Raw genomic sequence first — 19,588 nt, 5'->3', positions numbered from 1 at the left:
GATGTACAAGATGGATGGGTTGGCTAAGGGAAATGCAGGGTTACCAGGATGTGGGGTGTTGGTGGGTCAGATTGGGATGCTTTTTGGAGGGTTGGTATGGACTCAATGGGTTGAATGGCCTGCTTCCACACTATAGGATGTTTTTGTTTGATTCTATATACCCAATGCAGGACGACATAAAGGATTAAAAACTAAAATTATTGGCAAAAGCTTTCATTTGTGTTTGTGCTTCTGATGTCCATGTTCTGCAGTTCTTTGGGTTTTTTTTTTGGTGGCACGGTGGCTCAGTGGTTAGCGCTGCTGCCTCTCAGCACCAGGGTCCCAGGTTTGATTCCCGCCTCAGGCAACTCTGTGTGGAGTTTGCACATTCTCCCCGTGTCTGCGTGGGTTTCGTCCGGGTGCTCCGATTTCCCCTCTCAATCCAAAGATGTGCAGGTCAGGTGAATTGGCCATGCTAAATTGCCCGTAGTGTTAGGTGTATTAGTCAGAGGGAAATGGATCTGGGTGGGTTACTCTTTGGAGTATCGGTGTGGACTGATTGGGCTGAAGGGCCTGTTTACACACTGTAGGGAATCTAATAAATAATCTAATCTAATCAAGACGCTGTTTGTACGTATCATTTTGTTTTAGAAGTGTTAGAACCCTGACAGTGTGTAAACAGGCCCTTCGGCCCAACAAGTCCACAACAACCCTCTGAAGAGTATCCCATTCCCCTATTCTATCATCTACATATCCCTGAACACTATGGGCAATTTAGCATGGCCAATTCACCTAACCTGCACATCTTTGGACTGTGGAAAGAAGTCCACACAGACACGGGGAGAATGTGCAAAATCCACACGGACAGTTGCCCGAGGCTGGAATCGAACCCAGGTCCTTGGTGCTGAGAGGCAGCAGTGCTAACCACCGTGCCATCCAGCATGGGTCTTTAAAATTACACCTGTATGGGATCTCATTCAGGAGTACAAGTGTCTGTAAGTTGGGGATCATTCCTATATTGGAGATAGAATAGGGTCAAAAATGACTCGACACCAGTTTACAGTTCAACAGGTTTATTTGAAATCACAAGCTTTCACCGCTCAGCTCCTTCCTCAGACATGGTATGATAGCGAGGTATAAGACACAGTATTTATAAACAAAAAGTTAACTTTAAAACTTTCTGCCCTTGTTGAATCCTTTAGTCAGGTAGGAGGTAGATTGCTGATTTAAAATGCAAAATCCAGATGCATCTGAAGTCTTTGTCCCTTTTATAACGAAAGGCGTCATCCGTGTACAAGAGGTGATATCTCAGGTTAGATGCTTCAGGCATGAGGTCTCACTTTGAACCTGTCGATGTTTTAAGCTGAGGTTGGGCTTTATTTTATCGAGAGAAAAGCATCTTGAATAAACAGGCTGTTTGACTGACATCATCAAGCAGGTGATATGAGTTTCCAATTGGCCTTTAGACCAAGTGCTGTAGTGATGGTCATGTTGAATGACCAATGGAGAAAGGGCAGGGGGAGGAAATGGGTGGATGGGGTATTGATGAACTTGGAGGACCAGTGTTGGGGCCTGATCTCAATGCACGTTGGGACTGTGATGTGGGTTTGGGAGCACTTATTATCTCCTGGCCTCCCCTCCCCCCAGCGCCAGGTGTGGGAGGTCCAGAAAGATTGGGGGCGTGGGAAACTGATTGAAATGTATAAAATTCGAAAGGACTGGAGTGGCTAGATGCTAGAAGGATGTTCCCCCTGGGTGGGGGAGCCTGGAACTGGGGGACACAGTCTCAGGAAATGGGGCAAACCATTAGGACTGAGATGGGGGAGCATTTCTTCCCTCAGAGGGTAGTGAAAGTGTGGAATTTCTCTAACCCCCACTCCCACGCTCCCAATGGACTGTGGAGGCCAGGTCACTGACTATATTCAAAGCTGAGATTTGTAAACTTTTAGATTATAAAGACATTGAATGTAGCATTGAAAATAGTGCATCAGCTGTGATCATACTGAATGGTGAGCAGGCTCAAAGGGCTGAATGGCCTCATGCTTCTGGTTTCTTTTGTCAGGATAATTCCAGAGAAGCTGCTGGTAGTTACAGGGTAATGTTGATTCATTTCTCATGTCTGCTGCAAATGTGTTGCTGGTCAAAGCACAGCAGGTTAGGCAGCATCTCAGGATTAGAGAATTCGACGTTTCGAGCATAAGCCCTTCATCAGGAATAAGAGAGAGAGAGCCAAGCAGGCTGAGATAAAAGGTAGGGAGGAGGGACTAGGGGGAGGGGCGATGGAGGTGGGATAGGTGGAAGGAGGTCAAGGTGAGGGTGATATGCATCTCAGGAATAGAGAATTCGACGTTTCGAGCATAAGCCCTTCATCAGGAATTGCATCTCAGGAATAGAGAATTTTGTCACTTTGTGATGTTGTGTTTGAACAGTGAATAGGAACTGACTTTAATTCCTTCCCATTCCCATCTTATTTCCAGTTACCGACAGGCCCCACCCTGTGAGAGTAGTTTCCTGCACAGCTCCCGTCCACCTTCTGCAGGGAAGACTCTACTGTCATTTCTACAGCGTCTCTTCCATCCTCCGGGCTTCCCATAATGCTTTGCAGCCAATGATGTACTTTTTGCAGTGAGGTCACTGGCTCAATGAAAGGAAAGGCCAATTTGTACACAGCAAGATCCCACAGAAAGTGAGGAGAGCAATTGAGAGGCGTGGTGGTGTCTTGAGGCACAAGGATTGGCTTGGGGGTGCTGGGTGCTCTGTTTGAATCCAAGGTAGACCAGCGGGAGGCTGGGAGAACACAGCAAGCCAGGCAGCATCAGGAGGTGAAGAGGTCACAGTTTCGGGTGTAACCCTTCTTCTGGGACTTGAAGAAGGGTTACACCTGAAACATTGACTTCTCCACTTCCTGCTGCTGCCTGGTTTGCTGTGTTCTCCCAGCTTCCTGCCTGTCTACTTTTGGATTCCAGCATCTGCAGTTTTTGTCCCTTACCTGTTTTGAAACCTGCTGTGGGGTTGTTTGTCTGAGGTGGGTGGACAGGGCCTGTGTTTAACTCTGCGTTTGACAGAATCACAATCTCTCGGTACAGGGCCGTGTTATCAGCCTGGGTGATGGAGTGGGACTTCATCCAAGGGGTTGTGAATCTGTGGAATTCCCTGCCCAGTGAAGCAGTTGAGACCAACTTGTTGAATGTTATTAAGACAGGGAGAGTAACAATAAAGGAATTAAGGGTTATGGTGAGCAGGTGGGTAGGCGGAGCTGAGTCCCTGAAATGATCAGCCATGATCTTATTGAATGGTGGAGCAAGCTCGATGGGCCAAATGGCCTATTCCTGCTCCTGTTTCTTTTGTTGTTATGCTGAACCCAGAATCCACCTCAGGGAGGTCATAGTCCAGTGATCACGCCCATAGGCTGTTAATGCAAAGACCCAGCTAATGCTGTGAGGGCTTGGGTTTGAATCTTACTATGGGAGATGGAGTTTGAATTTAATAAAAATGTGGAATTAAGAGTCTCAAGCTGACTGTGAATCCATTGTCGAGTGTTGGAAAATCCCATCTGATTCGCTAAAAGACCTTCGGGAAAGAAACTGTCACCCGGGTAAATGTTAGGTGGGTTGCGTGTTGGTGTGGACTTGTTGGGCCGAAGGGCCTGTTTCCACACTGTAAGTAATCTTTTTTTAAAAAAAAAACCCTCACCTGGCCTGGACTACATGTGACTCCAGACCCCACCGCAAAGTGGTTGACTCTTTGACACTAATTGCCTAGAGGGCAGTTTAAAGTGTGCCATTGGGAAAACATTTCTGATAAAGGGCTCATGTTCGAAACATTGATTTTCCTGCTCCTCAGATGCTGCCTGACCTGCCGTGTTTTTCCAACAACACTCTAATCTCGCCTCTGACTCTCCAGCATCTGCAGGGCTCGCTTTCACCTCGGGGCTGTTGGGAATGGGCAGGAAATGCTGACCTAGCCAGCGATGTTTTCATCCTGTGAATGTATTCTTAAAAATGTTGAGCGTGCTGCCCGTTGAAACATGGCTGCTGGTGTTTGGTGTAGGGTTGGCGTGTTACTGAGCTGGCTGCGTGTATTTTAGCTCTGTTCTTTACTGTGCTTTGTCTAATAAAGGCCCTGTAGGCACAGACTGGGCCTGTTTGCAAGAACTTTGGAGTCAAACCTGTTGGGGCTTGCTATACGACACTGGCAGGAAAAGGTGCTTTTCTGTAAACTCCCCACCCTGTCCTGTTGTGAAACAGCGTGTGTCAGTGTGTACTACAGCCAACTATAAACCTCAGATCAGGAGCAACCAATGAATCTTAACAGGAAACAGACTCATAGCAAATGCACGTTTTGTCGAATTTCTGTGAAATAAATTGTACCCTCTTTTCATGGACTCAGGAAAACGGAGAAAGCAACCCAGATTTGGGGTTGTTTTTGGGGAAGTCCCAAACTCCAGTCATCCACACATCAAGATGTACAGCATGAAAACAGACCCTTCAGTCCAACTCGTCCATGCCAGCCAGATATGGGTGGCACAGTGGTTAGCACTGCTGCCTCACAGCGCCAGAGACCCGGGTTCAATTCCCGACTTAGGAGACTGTCTGTCTGTGTGCTGGGGGAGTGGGCACTGTCGGAGGATCAGTGCTGACTGTCTATCAGGGGACCTGCACATTCTCCCCGTGTCTGCGTGGGTTTCGTCCGGGTGCTCCGGTTTCCTCCCACAGTCCAAAGATGTGCAGGTCAGGTGAATTGGCCATGCTAAATTGCCCGTTGTGTTAGGTAAAGGGGTAAATGTAGGGGTATGGGTGGGTTGCGCTTCAGCGGGTCGTTGTGGACTTGTTGGGCTGAAGGGCCTTTTTCCACACTAAGTAATCTAATCTAATCTAACCTAATCTAATATCCTAAACTAATCTCGTCCCAATTGCCAGTACATGACCCATATCCCTCAAAACCCTTCCTAATCATATTCCCATCCAGGTGCTTTTTAAATGTTGTAATTGTACCAGCTCCTCCACTTTCTCTGGCAGCTCATTCCATACACACACCACCCTTTTATGTGAAAATGTTGCCCCTTAAGTCTCTTTTATATCTCTACCCCTCTCACCCTGAACCTATGCCCTCTCGTTCTGGACTCCCCCACCCCAGGGAAGAACTTTGTCTGTTAACCCTATCCATGTTCTTCATGATTTTCTAAACCCCTACAAGGTCACCTCTCAGCCTCCCCATGATACCAGCTGATTTACCAGCAACCCTTCAAATTTTTGAAAATTCTTGAGTTCAATACATTGAAAGTTTTCAGGAAGGAGTTCAATAGAATTCTTTAGGTTTAAACGTATCAAAGAGCATGGGGAGAAAATGGACATGGTGCTGAATTGGATGATCAGCTCTTGAATGGTGGGGCAGGCTTGATGGGCTGAATGGCCCTTTTCCTGTTCCTATTTTTCATGTTTCAAGGTTTCTGTCCAAAGTTCCACAGGAGCAAGAAAAAAAAACTGAACAATCTCCAGCCCCTACAGTCCCTGAGATTGCTAGACCTCCGATTCACCCCTCCTATGCATCTCCCAGTCACTTCCCATTTCCACTGTGACACTTCCACTCCAAACTATTCACTGTCCAGAAGCCGAAACTTGAGAATTCTGATTTTGGAATTCTCACCAGCTTTCCCTTTTGACGAAAGGGGGCGCTGCTGCCTCACAGCAGCAGGGACCTGGGTTCGATTCCACCCTCGGGCGACTCTGTGTGGAGTTTGCACATTCTCCCCGTGTCTGCGTGGGTTTCCTCCCATGGTGCAAAGCTGTGTAGGCTAGGTGGATTGGCCATGGGAAATGCGGGTTACAAGAATAGCATAGATAGGGTGAGTCTGGGTGAGATGCTCTTTGGGGCAGTGTGGACTCGATAGACCAAATGGCCTGCTTCCACACTCTGGGGATTCTATGATTCTAAGATGCTGTTTGCAACCTATTTTTTTGACCAGACGCTCACTTATCTCTCCTGCTTCAGCCTAATGTCAGATACTGTTAGATTAATGTCCTGTTATGAAAACCCTTTATTGTCATGTGCTATATAAATACAAGTTGTTTGTCTCAATGATTTGAATCTTTTATATGCAGTAAATTATTTGATAGACACTTGTGAGAAGGGAAAGATATAAAAAGAGACCTACGGGGTAACTTTTTCACACAGCGGGTGGTACGTGTACGGAATGAACTGCCAGAGGAAGTGGTGGAGGCTGGTACAATGTAACATTTAAAAGGTATCTGGATGGGTACATGAATAGGAAGGGTTTGGAGGGACATGGGCCGGGTGTTGGCAGGTGGGACTAGATTGGGTTGGGATATCTGGTTGGCATGGACAGGTTGGACCAAAGGGTCTGTTTCCGTGCTGTACATCTCTATAACTCTGACTTGCATTTGTATAGTGCTGCATGTAATCTCTTGATGTCCAGAGGTTCACAGAAAATCAAGCAAGTGAAGTCACTGATGGTCAGTTTAGGTTCTGCCAAGGTCCTTCAGCTCCTGACGTCAATGCCTGGTTCAGGCATGGACAAAACAGAATTCCGTAGGTGGGGTGAGAGTGACCACCCTTGACATCAAGGCTGTTTTGACCAACTGTGGCTTCAATGAGCCCTGGCAAAACTGGAGGTAGTGGGTATTGAGAGGAAAATAGTCTGCCGATTGGAGACATACCTGGCACATCGGAAAAAAAGTTGAGGTTGACGGAGGTCAGACACCTTCTTCTCTCCAGGACACCTCTGCAGGATTTCCTCAGGAGTATCCTAGGCCCAACCATCAGCTGCTTCGCCAATGACCTTCCCTCTGTCACAAGGTCAGAAGTCGGGATGTTCACTGTGCAATGTTCAGCTCCAATCATGACTTCTCAGATACTGAAGCAGCCAATGTTCAAAGATTTGGACAATATTCAGGCTTTGACTAATAAGTAGTGGATCACATTTGTCCCAGGCAGAGCCAAATCATCTCCGACAAGACAGAATCTAACCATCACCCCTTCATTATCCATGGCCTTACTGTTCTGATTCCAGGTAATGTTAATACTGGACAACCCAGATCCCAGAATGAAATCTGGCTTAGAACCAGAATCCGAATCCCCACAGTGTGGAAGCAGGCCATTTGGCCCACACTAACCCTACGAAAGAGTTTCCCATCTAGACCCAATCCTCTACCTTTTTGCTATAACTCTGCATTTCCCATGGCCAGTCCACCTAACCTGCACATCTTAGGAATGAGAGAGGAAACCCACGTAGACACAGAATGTGCAAGATCCACACCCGAGGCTGGAATCGAGCTCTGGTTCCTGGTGCAGTGGGGCAGCAGTGCTAACCACTGAGTCATGCCAGGGGATGGATCACTTTTTTTTTCAATCTAACCTGGCTGTTTCTCCCTGACAGATAGGCAAGCCACGCTGAGGATTTGGGTTTTAACATAAAGCAGAAGTTGGTTGCACAAAAGAAATAAAAATAAAATAAAGCTCATCAAGTTATATAAATATAGCACATTTTGAAAGATCAAAAAATACACATCTCCACCCTAAAGCCATCACTCTCAGTTAGTCAACACCCCAGAGAAATTTCCCTTCCCAATTAAACTTGTAGGTTTAACTTAACTGTTTCGTCCTGTGTTCCTGCTCTGACAGCTCACCTGTCTCTTGAATCCTCACATGACTAAGTTCTTACACACACTCAGCTTTAGTTAGAAATCTGCATCGGTTATTCAAAAACTCCTGATATGAAAGGTTCACAAACTAAACCACTCCCTGAGGTAAACTATTCCCTCAATTGCTCTGAGTGATTTACTTATGAAGCGAGATTATACCAATATCTGTCTTCAGTCACATTTCTTTCCAACTACTCTTCTTACAAAGTTAAAGATCAATCCTTGATTATTCTAAACCCGAAAGCAAGCTCTCTGTCAATGTTTTCCCTGTCCTGTTGTCAATCCCCACAATGTAAACAAACTTGCATTAACACTCCAGGGGCCATGTACTGGTTTGAAATCATGGTTCCAAGGCAATTCATCCAGTTAATTATTAAATTTCTTCACAAAGATAGATTGATACCTACATGCTACTGGTTTTAAGTTCAAGCTCTTAAACAGAAAAAATTAATGTACCATACGCCTCTCGCACATTACCATCATAAATCCCGTACTATCAGCAACCGGGAGGTTACCATTGACCGGAAACTAGACTGGACCCACTGGGGCTGCAAGAGTAGGTCAGAGGCTGGGAATCCTGCAGAGAATAATTCCTCCTACCTCCCTAAAACCAAACTGTAAGGATTCTATGAAAAAGATTGCCTTAGTGGCAGCACCAGTTTCTAGCCTGGTCCGGAGTGACTCTGCGATGAAGTGAAACTAGATAGGCTGTTGTTGTCCCTTAGAGAGAGTCTGGGGCATGCACACTTCTGCATAGACTGGGAGAAATGTTCCCCTTTGCAGAGGAGTCAGTAACCAGTGGGCACAGTCTCTGGGTAATCAGCAGGATTTATGGAGAAATTAATTCACCCAGAGGTGGAAAGCTGATAGAAGTGGGAACCCTCAAGACATCCTAAGAACCATTTTTTGATTATCACTTGAAATAATTGTTAAAAATCACACAACACCAGGTTATAGTCCAACAGGTTTATTTGGAAGCACTAGCTTTCGGAGCTTTGCTCCTTCGTCATGTAGACGTGGAGCATGATCAAAGACACAAAAGGTTATTATTTCAGTTGCATGACACTGATCTTTTGCTGTAAGTTCTGTGTCTTGTGATCCTGCTCCACAACAACCTGATGAAGGAGCAAAGCTCTGAAAGCTAGTGCTTCCAAATAAACCTGTTGGAGTATAACCTGGTGTTGTTTGATTTTTAACTTTGTACATCCCAGTCCAACACCGGCACCTCCAAATCATGAAATAACTATAGCATACAAGGCTACAGTCCAAATGCTGGAAAACGGGCTTAGAATAGATGGATGCTTGATAGCTGGCATAGTCATGATATGATGAGGGGCCTAGCTCCTGTTTAAAAGCTCTGCCTCTCGCTCCATGTCATTTGGATAATGGAAACTGCTTTCCCTTTTCTTTGAGCAGGTTCCTAAGTGTTAGGATCTTTATTGTTAATTGTTGCTGGGACGGGCGGTGACGATAGTCCTGATCCATGTGGGAGGATAAGTTTGGGGACGACACTGGGCATCAGCTTACTGCCCATGAAGGGAAACAGCCTCCCACTTCCCCACCCTGGCATTGAGCCACCACCAGGAAATGAGTCAGCAAAAAAGGGCTGTGATTGGAAAATGTGAAAGTGATATTTAGGTTCTCACAGTATTATTAATAGTCACTTAGTTAACAGCAAGGCTGTGTCAGGAATGCCTGCTCATTTAGCTGTCATTTAAATGCTTACGAAAGCCTTGCTCTCAGTTTGGCTCATTTGTACATGTGTTTCTGCGTGGGCTACTGAGAGATGCGTCATTTACAGACTGCACGTCAGCTGCAGATTCAGGGGTCAACCCTATCCCCTCGGAGTCCCAAAGGTCAAGAGTTTGAGCTCCATGCTGCGGCGCACATCCTCGGCCTGGTTTTCTGGTGCGGTCCTGATGGAGTGCCACACTGTCAGAGGTGCTGCCTTTTGGGTAAACAGCACAGGGCACCAAACCCTGTTCTCCCCGGTGCATTTTATCGATCAACACAAGGCACTTTTTGAAAACGCAACATTAAATATTGTGTAAATCTCAAATAGAAGTGAAGATACTGGAAAAATCTTGGAATGTCTGATAGCACCTGTGGTGAGAAACAGTTAATGTGTCAGGCAAAAGTTCCTTCATCTTTTATTGAATAAATAGATAACCAGCCCTTCTCATGGTGCTGTTTGTGGGATCTCACTGTGCACTGTAGCCCCACAGTTGACAGGGTTGCCTAATGAGGAGAGACTGAGTAGATTGGGGCTATACTCTTTGGAATTTAGAAGAACCTTGGAGAAGCATATAAAATTCTGAAGGGAATAGATTGTTTCCACTGGCGGGTGAAACTAGGACTAGGGGGCATAGCCTGAAAATGAGGGGGTAGAAGACTGAGTTGTGGAGGAAATGCTTCACCGAGATTTGGGAATCTGAGGGATTCTCTGCCCAGTGAGGCAGTTGAGACCAACTTGTTGACTGTCTTTACGGAAAAGAGAGATTTTCTCTTTGAACAGCAAAGGAATTGAGGGTTATGGTGACCAGGCAGGCAAGTGGAGCTGAGTCCACGATAACAATCAGCCATGATCTTATTGAATGGAGGAGGAGGCTCGATGGGCCAAATGGCCTTCTCCTCCTCTTTCTTACGTTTTTATGTTCACGCATAGTTCATTGGAGGTTGTAAAGCTCTCTGGGACAACCTGAGCTCTGAAGCTATGGTAAAATTATAAGGCCCTTGTTATCCTGCAGCCTCTTGTGTATTTTACTGCAATGGCAGCGTCAATGGGCTCGTAATCCAAAGGATCAGGCAAACGTTCTGGCGGCCACTGGTTCAAATCCCACCCCAGCAGCTGCAATGTAACCTCCTGGGCTGTTCAGGGGGAGGTGGTGCTGTAGTGGTGATGTCACTGAATAATAACCTCTAGTATTCTGGGGACATCAATTGTCCAAGACTCCTCAGACAGCACCTTCCAAACCTATGTGTGCTTCCATCTGGAAGGACAAGAGCAGCAGATACACTGGAACATCACCCCCAGCAAGTTCCCCTCTGAGTTACTCCCCACCCTGACTTGGAAATATATTGCTGTTCCTTCACTGTCACTGGGTCAAAATCCTGGAATTCCCTCCCTAAGGACATTGTGGGTCAACCCACAGCACATGGACTGCAGCGATTCAAGATGGCAGCTCACCCCTACTTTCTCAAGGGCAGCTAGACTTAAGTTCTGGTCCAGCCTGTGAAACCCATGTCCTGAGTGAATTAAAAAGGTTCGAATCTCATTCTGGCAGATGGTGAAATGTTCTTTAAGAAAGGAAATCTGCCATCCTCTACCTGGTCTGGCCTACATGTGACTCCAGACCCAGAGTGACGTGGTTACCTCTTAACTCTCCTCTGGGCTGTCAGGGAGGGGGAGTAAATGTTGGCCCAACCAGCAATACCCAAATCCTATGAAAAAATAGATTATAAAAATGATTGTGGAGGGCTCTTGTGGTATTGTCCCTGCCTCTGGTTCAAGTCCCACCTGCTTCAGATGTTTGTCAAAATACATCAGAACAAGCTGATTGAAACGATCTCAAAAAATAATTGTGTTTAAGAGAGATCAGCATTAATGAGATCTTGTTGGGGGCGTGACCGGACTGCAGAATCCTTGGAGCAAGAATTAATCTTTCTTAACATTTGGAATGCCTGTTAGCGTAGCACATTATTGGTGTGTCAGTGTTGAGCTGAGTGTTCCAGGGCAAGTGATTGATTGATTGATTGACTCCCTTAAAGGTGCAACAGGAAAGAAATGGGTTTAATTCCTCATCTGTTGCTTTCAGATGATAGCTCATTGTTTTTATCATAGAAAGGGAACTTTGTTTTCATCATAGAATCTCTGCAGTGTGGAAGCAGGCCATTTGCCCCAACCTGCCCGCACCGATCTTTCAAAGAATATCCCACCCAGACTCATTCCCCTACCCTATTACTTGACATTTACCCCGACTAATGCACCCAACCAAACATCTCTGAATACTAGGGGCAGTTTAGCCAATCCGCCTGACCTGCACATCTTTGAGAATGTGTAAACTCCACACAGACAGTCGCCTGAGACTAGAATTGAACCTGCCTCCCTGTTGTTAGGGTCATTGTGTCATTGTCTTGCCCAGTTGCCCCCCCCCACAACACTAACGGTCATGTGTCTGCAACCACTATGTCCATCATCTGCCTTGACTAGATCACAGCGACACCCTGCCCCTGTTTGGCTGTCCCTCCACTTTGCCCTCGTGAAGAGACCTGTCGTTTTCTCACTCTGATCAAATGGCTGAACACGTGGCCATTTTCTTCCAAGTTCTTTTCCTCTTGCGATTTTGAGTACCTCTGTGTCTTCAATTGGTCATATTTCATTTTTAACGCAGCACTGCCCTTTGAAAGTCGCTATCACTTTTGTGGATTTCGACTCGTCTGTTTTTTGAAGAAATGAGGGAGGGCGTTTCTCAGGGGAACATGCAAAGTCCTGATGGGACTGGCCAGGCTAGAAGTGGGAAGAGTGTTCCTGATGTTGGGGAAGTCCAGAACAAGGGGTCACAGTCTAAGAATAAGGGGTAAGCCATTTCAGAAGTGAGATGAGGAAGAATTTACTCAGAGTTGTGAACCCATGGAATTCTCTCCCACAGGAAGCCGTTGGGGACAGTACATTAGATATATTCATGAGGGAGCGGGGCATGGCCCTTACAGCTAAAGTGATCAAGGGCTATGGGGTGAAAGCAGGAATGGGATACTGAGATTGCACGATCAGCTATGATCGTATTGAATGGTGGTGCAGGTGAGACGTGCCGAATGGCCAACTCTTGAATTTATTTCGTAAATTTCTATGAGAGGAAAAAAACTGCAGATGCTGGAATCCAGAGTAGACAGGCAGGAGGCTGGAAGAATACAGCAAGAAAGGCAGCATCAGGAGGGGGAGAAGTCAACGTTTTGGGTGTAACCCTTCTTCCAGGAAGTCCCAAAGGGTGTGGATATAATTTAGTATCTTTTAGATTTTCTCTCTTATTACAAGCTTTATTTATCTTTTGTTAATTCAGCTTTATTCATTTATTGCTTAACTGTGGATCTCTTGCTCTCTTTGATTTCAGTCTTATTTTGTATCCGATTATGACCCAACCATTGAGGATTCCTACACCAAGCAATGTGTCATTGATGACCGGGCAGCGAGACTGGACAGTAAGTCACCCACATTGTGAAGCAGCATCCCTTTCTCAGTCTGCGCGGAGAAGGTAGCCCTCTCCAGCTGACTGCACATCTCAAACTGCTCAAGTATCATCTGATGTTGGGGGCTTGCTAGACCTTGCCAATAAAAGTTGGCATTGATTGCAAAACATCCCCCAGGCCTTTCAGGGGAGTGTCATAAGATAGAGTCTGGCGCCAGAAGGTTATCGCTTGTGATAAATATTTTTCTAATCTATTCAGAATCGGTATGACACGCCTCTGGAGCAAGTGGGATCTAAACCCGGGTCTCCTGGTCTGGAAGGAATTGAACCCATGCTGTTGGTGTCACCCTACGTTAGGCCAACTGAGGGAATGGCCTGTTTTAAGCTTGGTTACACTCATGGGAGGGTGGTGTGGACAGAGATGCATGGAGAGGATTTCGGAGGAAATTCCGGAGTTTGGGGTCTCTACATCTGATGGGACAAAGGTAGTGCATGATGGGAAAGGGGGCAAAATTGGAAGAATGCTAAGGTTAGCGTTAGGGAGGGCTGTGGCCTTGGGGGGATTTGAACACATTCTGAAACTTTACAGCGCACTTAATCAATTTCATTTTTGCCAATGGAAGGAAAGTGGTCTTGAGTGGTCCTGGTATAAATGTCAGGGGGGTATTTTGACCATAAACTAGGTTTCTTTCCTTTAAAGATACATAATTCTCCAAAAGCCTGAATCTTAGGTGGATTCTGAAGGAAATCTTTTGCTCGCAGCCAGTCTTTCCTGCTAATCCATGAGTATGTTCCTGTCTGGGCTTGTTTGAGATGGATGACCACTCACAGGGGACACCAGAGTGCCCCTGGGCCCGCAGGGTCTGTATTCCTCCAACAGTTACTACCCTCAGCTGGAAAGAGAAAGAATGACAGGGAACTCGACCTTCCCTCTTTTAAAACAGAAATCTAATTCTCTCTTTTTCTGTCTCTTGACCTTTTCTATCCCACTTACACTTATCTTCTCTCACTCTTGAGCCTACCTTCTCTTATTCTGTCTTCATGCTTCTTTCTTTTCTCCCCCCCTCCCCCCCCCACTCTCGCCTCTGTCTCTCTCTCTCTCTCTTCCTCCCCCCTCACCCCCCTCTCTGGCCCCCCCGGCTGATGTTTGGGAAGCTGAGAGAGTGGGGGAAGGATTAAAGGTGGCATGCAGGGTGGGGAAGGGCCAGGGTTAGGACCGAACGGACGGTCAGGCTCAAACTTGACTATAGGCCCCACGGAGCAACAGGCTGTTAGTCATCGGGGAGATTCTGGTGTGGTCCTAGTGCCTCCTCACACAGTGCATAGCTTAACCATGAAAGAATTTTAATTCTGTCAGTATGGGGTAACTTCCTTAGTTGGTTACCATGGCAACTCTGACTGAAACTTGCCTGGGCTGGCACACGCTGTGCAAACTTGTGAAAAGGACCCTGCAGACTTACTTGTATTAAATAGTTTTCTAATGAGAAAGTATCTCTCGATGCTCACCTCATTAATTACTGATGTCTGTCCTCCTCCCCCTCTCCCTCCCTTCCTCCCTCTCCTTCCTGCTCTCTCTCTCTTTTTGTCTTTAAGTTTTGGACACTGCTGGTCAAGAAGAATTTGGAGCAATGAGGGAGCAGTATATGCGTTCGGGTGAAGGATTTCTCCTTGTCTTTGCCATCAATGATCGGGGAAGGTAAGATGTTCGTAGCGCCCTATAGCACAGAAACAGACCCTTCGGTCCAACTTGTCCATGCTGACCAGGCTTGCCCAAACTGAACCAGTCCCACTTGCCTGTGTTTGGCCCATATCCCTCTAAACCTTTCCTCTCCATTCTGTCAGTATGGCGGCACGGTGGCACAGCGGTTAGCACTGCTGCCTCACAGCGCCTGAGACCCGGGTTCAAATCCCGACTCAGGCGACTGACTGTGTGGAGTTTGCACGTTCTCCCTGTGTCTGCGTGGGTTTCCTCCGGGTGCTCCGGTTTCCTCCCACAGTCCAAAGATGTGCGGGCCAGGTGAATTGGCCATGCTAAACCGCCCATAGTGTTAGGTAAGGGGTAAATGTAGGGGTATGGGTGGGTTGCGCTTCGGCGGGTCGGTGTGGACTTGTTGGGCCGAAGGGCCTGTTTCCACACTGTAAGTAATCTAATCTAATCCATGTACCTGTCCAAATACCTCTTAAATGTTGGAACTATGTCTGCATTGGTCACTTCCTCTGCCAGTCCATTCCACATACAAACCATTTTCTGTGTGAAAACATTACCTCTCAGGTCCCTTTTTAAATCTTCCCTCTCTCACCTTAAACCTGTGCCCTCTAGTTTTGGACTCCCCACTCCACCACCACCAGCCCCCCCCCCCCCCCCCCCCCCCCCCCCCCCACCCTGGGGAAAAGACTTTTGTTATTCACCTTATCCATCCCCTTATGATTGTATAAACCTCAATAAGGTCACCCCTCAGCCACCTCTCCTTATAACTCAAGCCCTTTTTGTAACAGCACTACAAGGAGGATTTGACAAAGTCCTGGCTGGTCATTATGTTGTTTACTGGACTGTACCCATAACATTTGTCCATTTGCCTTGTCTCCTCCTGGTTTTATTGGGCAGAGGGAGATGGTTTTGGAGCTTCCTTTATTTTTGCTGGAGATGTCTGGGCCTGATACACTGTGTGTGAAAAAGTGCAGGAGTTTGACTTCAGAAATAACTCCGAAATGATGTTTGATGAGAACCCAAGGATGAGGAACTGAAAGGGCTGAACAAAAATACTAGGTGTTGTGTTGACTGCTCACTGACAAAATGGCCACAGCCTGTGCTTTCGATGTCATAAAACCAGTTAGAACTTCTGATTTAGGTTCCCAAATCTGGCCAACTGCATTCCTGGAGGTGTCATCACATGACTGCAAGCCTCTAATTGCCCTGCCCCCACCCCCTTGCTATTGGCCATCCATTCGCTTGCTATCTCCTGCTCATTGGCAAGATACACCCAATGGAATAGTGCTTGATTCAGTCAAGAGGCCTTTTGCTGTGCATCATTTCCCCCTCCAACTCTATTTTGATTTAGTCCCTGCCCTCCCCTTCACTGTTTTGATCACACAGCATTGCCCTTTGATGTGAAGGGCACTGCTCGTCACAGGCCACTTGGGTGTTTTCCTACTTTTCCTGGTGGTGGAAATTGAATAAAGATTTGTACACCTTGTCTCTCACTGTGTCTCACACCTGTGCACACACACACCATGGGTGCTGGGGTTAAAAATAATAAGCACTACCGCAGTTAGGTGGTAGTGTGGGGGTTAATTTAAAAAAAAAGGAAAAAAAAAGAAAAAGAAGAGAAAAGAGAAAAAAGAAAAAAAGAAGAAAAAAAAATAAACAGGGGATTACACCTGCACACACACAACAAAAAAAAAGAAAAAAAAAGAGGCCTTTTGCTATCTCTCAATAGTCAGTCAGTCAGAAGGTACAGAAACCTGAACACACGCACCAGCGGGGTCAGGAACAGCTTTCTCTCAGCTTCCATTAGACAGTTTAATGGACACTCGAGCCTTAAATAATGCTGTCCTTGCTTACATTGCTCTTGCCTAGTGTAGCACTCCGTGCAGTGTAACACCCCGTACAATATCTAAGTTTCTCTGATCTATCTGTACATCCTTGCTTACTATGATCTGGATGTAGGCTTGCTCGCTGAGCTGGAAGGTTCATTTTCAGATGTTTCATCACCCTACTCGGTAACATCTTCAGTGAGCTCCAAATGAAACTCTGGTGGTGTAGCCTGCTTTCTGTTTGTATGTTTGAGTTTCCTTGGGTTCTCTCAAGGAATCTCTACAAATCTTCTCAACTTGCTTACTATGGTCTCCCTGTACTGCTCATAAACAAAGCTGTTCCTGTACTTAGATACATGCGACAATAAATCCATCAGGAGGGAAAGTGAGGACTGCAGATGCTGGGGAATCAGAGTTGAGAGTGTGGTGCTGGAAAAGCACAGCAGGTCAGGCAGTATCTGAGGAACAGGAGAGTCTACATTTCGGGCATAAGCCCTTTTCCTGATGAAGGGCTTATGCCCGAAACGTCAACTCTCCTGCTCCTCGAATGCTGCCTGACCAGCTGTGCTTTTGGAGCACCACACTCTCAACAATCAATCAATATTAGGGCTGGTAACAAAGGAGAGGGGGAAATACAAAGTTGTTTTTTTTCCCTTAATGATCTGATGATGTTTCTCCCAAGGGTATTGCTGATTAGGAGTTGTCCAGGAAGTGAATCTCAAAGTCCTCTAGACTGTAGACTTTGTTCTGAAGAGTTGACAGCCCTTGGTCCCCTCTCCCTGGAGTGTAGGGAATGCCCCAGCCTCATGCCTGTGTGAGATGTTAGACAGGGAGAGGGTTGGGCTTGTTGAGCGATCTCACCCTTCAGTGCCTGATTGGCGCCCAGTTGATCAGTGCCCAGTCAGTGGTCACTGCCCACCCTTCAGTGGTGCTCACACTTTTTTCCAGAATGAAATTCAAAACTAAAACTCTTCCTCTTTTCTCCCCCCCCCCCCCCCCCCCCCCCTCAGTTTTGATGAAATCAGTAAGTTTCACCGTCAGATTCTCCGTGTCAAGGATCGGGACGAATTTCCCATGATTCTCATCGGGAACAAGGCTGACCTTGAGCATCAGCGACAGGTGAGAGGGGGAGATGGGGGCGGGTGGGGGTGGGGGGGGAGGTGAGGTGGAGCGGGTGTTGGGGGAGAGGGGGGGTCAAGGCGCGATTGGGGTCGGGGGAGCAAGGCGGAGATGGAGGCGGGAAGTGGATTAGTGGATAACCCTCTGTCCTGTGCTCGGATGATAGGTCACGAAAGAGGAGGCTGAGAGTCTTGCAAGGCAGCTGAAGGTAACCTACCTGGAGGCCTCTGCAAAAATCCGATTGAATGTAGACAACGCGTTTCACAGCCTGGTGCGGGCCATACGGTGAGCTCCTTCAGCACTCGCTCAGGAACAAGCTATACTCTCACTCGGTTAGATGTTGGTATCTATCAGGAAGTTGCTTTAGTGCCTTTAATGTCATTAAATCACCTCCGATGTGTCACTGTACCAAATCTGAGACATTGGGAGAGTTGACCAAAACCTTGGTCAAGGGGGTCCATTTTATATCATTGCAGTGCAGAAGAAACAATAGAAGCAGCATGAATGGGTGGTTCCAGGATTTTTAGTTTTAGCTTTCAGCTGTTGCTGGGGTTTTGAATCCCTTGCCCCCCCCCTTCCAGAATTTTGTCCCCACTACAGCTAAAAACACTTGGGTGCTGTTTCTGCTGCCAGGATTGAATGTGGGATGGTCTGTTTTGCTGGTTTGGCCTATGCCAAGGGTGCCACCGAGTTGTACAACATTTATTGCCCAGGGGGCATTTCAGAGTCAACCACATTGCTCTGGGTCTGGAGTCACGTGTTGGCCAGACCAGGTAAGAATGGCAGTTTTCTTCCCTAAAGGTTATTAGTGCCCCAGATGGGACTTTTCCTCTTCATAGAGAATCCCGACAGTGTGGATACAGGCCCTTCGGCCCGACAAGTCCACACCGATCCTCTGAAGAGTAACCCACCCAGACCTATTTCCCTATTATCCTTTATTTACCCCACCTAATGCCCATCACCTGCACATCGCAGAACACTATGGTCATCTTAGCATGGCCAATTCACCTAACCTGCACATCTTTGAATTGTGGGAGGAAACCCTCGCAGACACGAGGAGAATGTGCAATCTCCACACAGGCAGCTACCCAAGGCTGGAATCCCTGGCACTGAGGCAGCAGTGCTAACCACTGAGCCACCATGCCACCCCATGGCAATAGTTTCACAGTCACCTTTAGACTCTTAATTCCAGATTTTATTTTTAATTGAACTCAAACTCCACCATCTGCTGTGGTGGGATTTGAACCTGGGACCTCAGAACTTACCTGAGTCTTTGGATTAGCATAATAGCACTGAGTCACTGCCTCGCATGCTTTCTCTAGTCTCTCTGGCACCACCAGCCCCCCCACCCCAAGTTTGATGATGTCAGTTGAGTATGTTAACTCCTTTCTGTATCCTTCCCAACAGGAAATTTCAGGAGTTGGAGGGTCCACCTAGCCCACAACCCAAGCCCTCGAAAGAGTCCAACGGCTGTCCCTGTACTCTCCTGTGACGTTCCCCCTCCTCTGTCTTCGCCGGGAGTTGGGTTCCCTCTGTGAATCTGGTCCCCTCCCTCCTCCCCTCCACAACATAACTGACTTCACTCGCCCCTCTCTTTTCCTGACCACTGTGGAACCACCGTGAAGACTTTTGCCATCCGCACCTTCACCACCACCTCGTCAGATGGCTGCCGCTCCGTCAAGGAACTGAGGAACTTGTTGCTGGAGTTAGTTTATTGTCTTCCTTAAACCTTTCACGAATTTCTATCTCTGGGTGGGGGGGGGGGGTGAGTGGGTGGGTGGTAGGGGAGGGAAAATGCCTGTTTGATCTTCCTTTTCTTTTTGTGGTGCAACGCTGCAGAGCCCTGGTGGGGAATGGTGGGTACCATCCAGGCAGGAGAGGGTAGACGTTTAAGCACCAACTGTGTTGAGGGTGTGGAGGATTGGGGCAGAGGGAGGAGGTGCCTGCTGGGGTTGATGATGTCCTACTGGAATTGACACTACGGGTGTACATGTTCATTGTGTTTCTAATTTGTCTTTGGGTACGGTGGGGGGGTTTGGTGGGGGGTAGGGTGGGGGTGTCCCAATCTTTTACTCTCTTCCTGGAAGGGCCATGGTCACTGGATGGGCTGGA

General features: G+C 47.1%; 1 protein-coding gene across 1 annotated transcript in view; it reads left to right on the top strand.

Annotated features, from left to right (window-relative positions):
• Nucleotides 1-19,236, top strand: part of LOC132831165 (ras-related protein R-Ras2-like) — a 39,240-nt gene extending 20,004 nt beyond the window's left edge. Inside the window, exons 2-6 of the mRNA XM_060849175.1 lie at nt 12,749-12,836; nt 14,417-14,519; nt 17,368-17,476; nt 17,643-17,761; nt 18,884-19,236. Coding sequence (XP_060705158.1) covers nt 12,749-12,836; nt 14,417-14,519; nt 17,368-17,476; nt 17,643-17,761; nt 18,884-18,968 — 504 coding nt within the window. The 3' untranslated portion in view covers nt 18,969-19,236. The remainder of the gene's footprint in view (nt 1-12,748; nt 12,837-14,416; nt 14,520-17,367; nt 17,477-17,642; nt 17,762-18,883) is intronic.
• Nucleotides 19,237-19,588: the final 352 nt, after the last annotated feature.

Source organism: Hemiscyllium ocellatum, chromosome 33, assembly GCF_020745735.1.
Source record: "Hemiscyllium ocellatum isolate sHemOce1 chromosome 33, sHemOce1.pat.X.cur, whole genome shotgun sequence".
Taxonomy (NCBI): domain Eukaryota; kingdom Metazoa; phylum Chordata; class Chondrichthyes; order Orectolobiformes; family Hemiscylliidae; genus Hemiscyllium; species Hemiscyllium ocellatum.
This window is presented reverse-complemented; position numbering and strand designations above follow the sequence as displayed.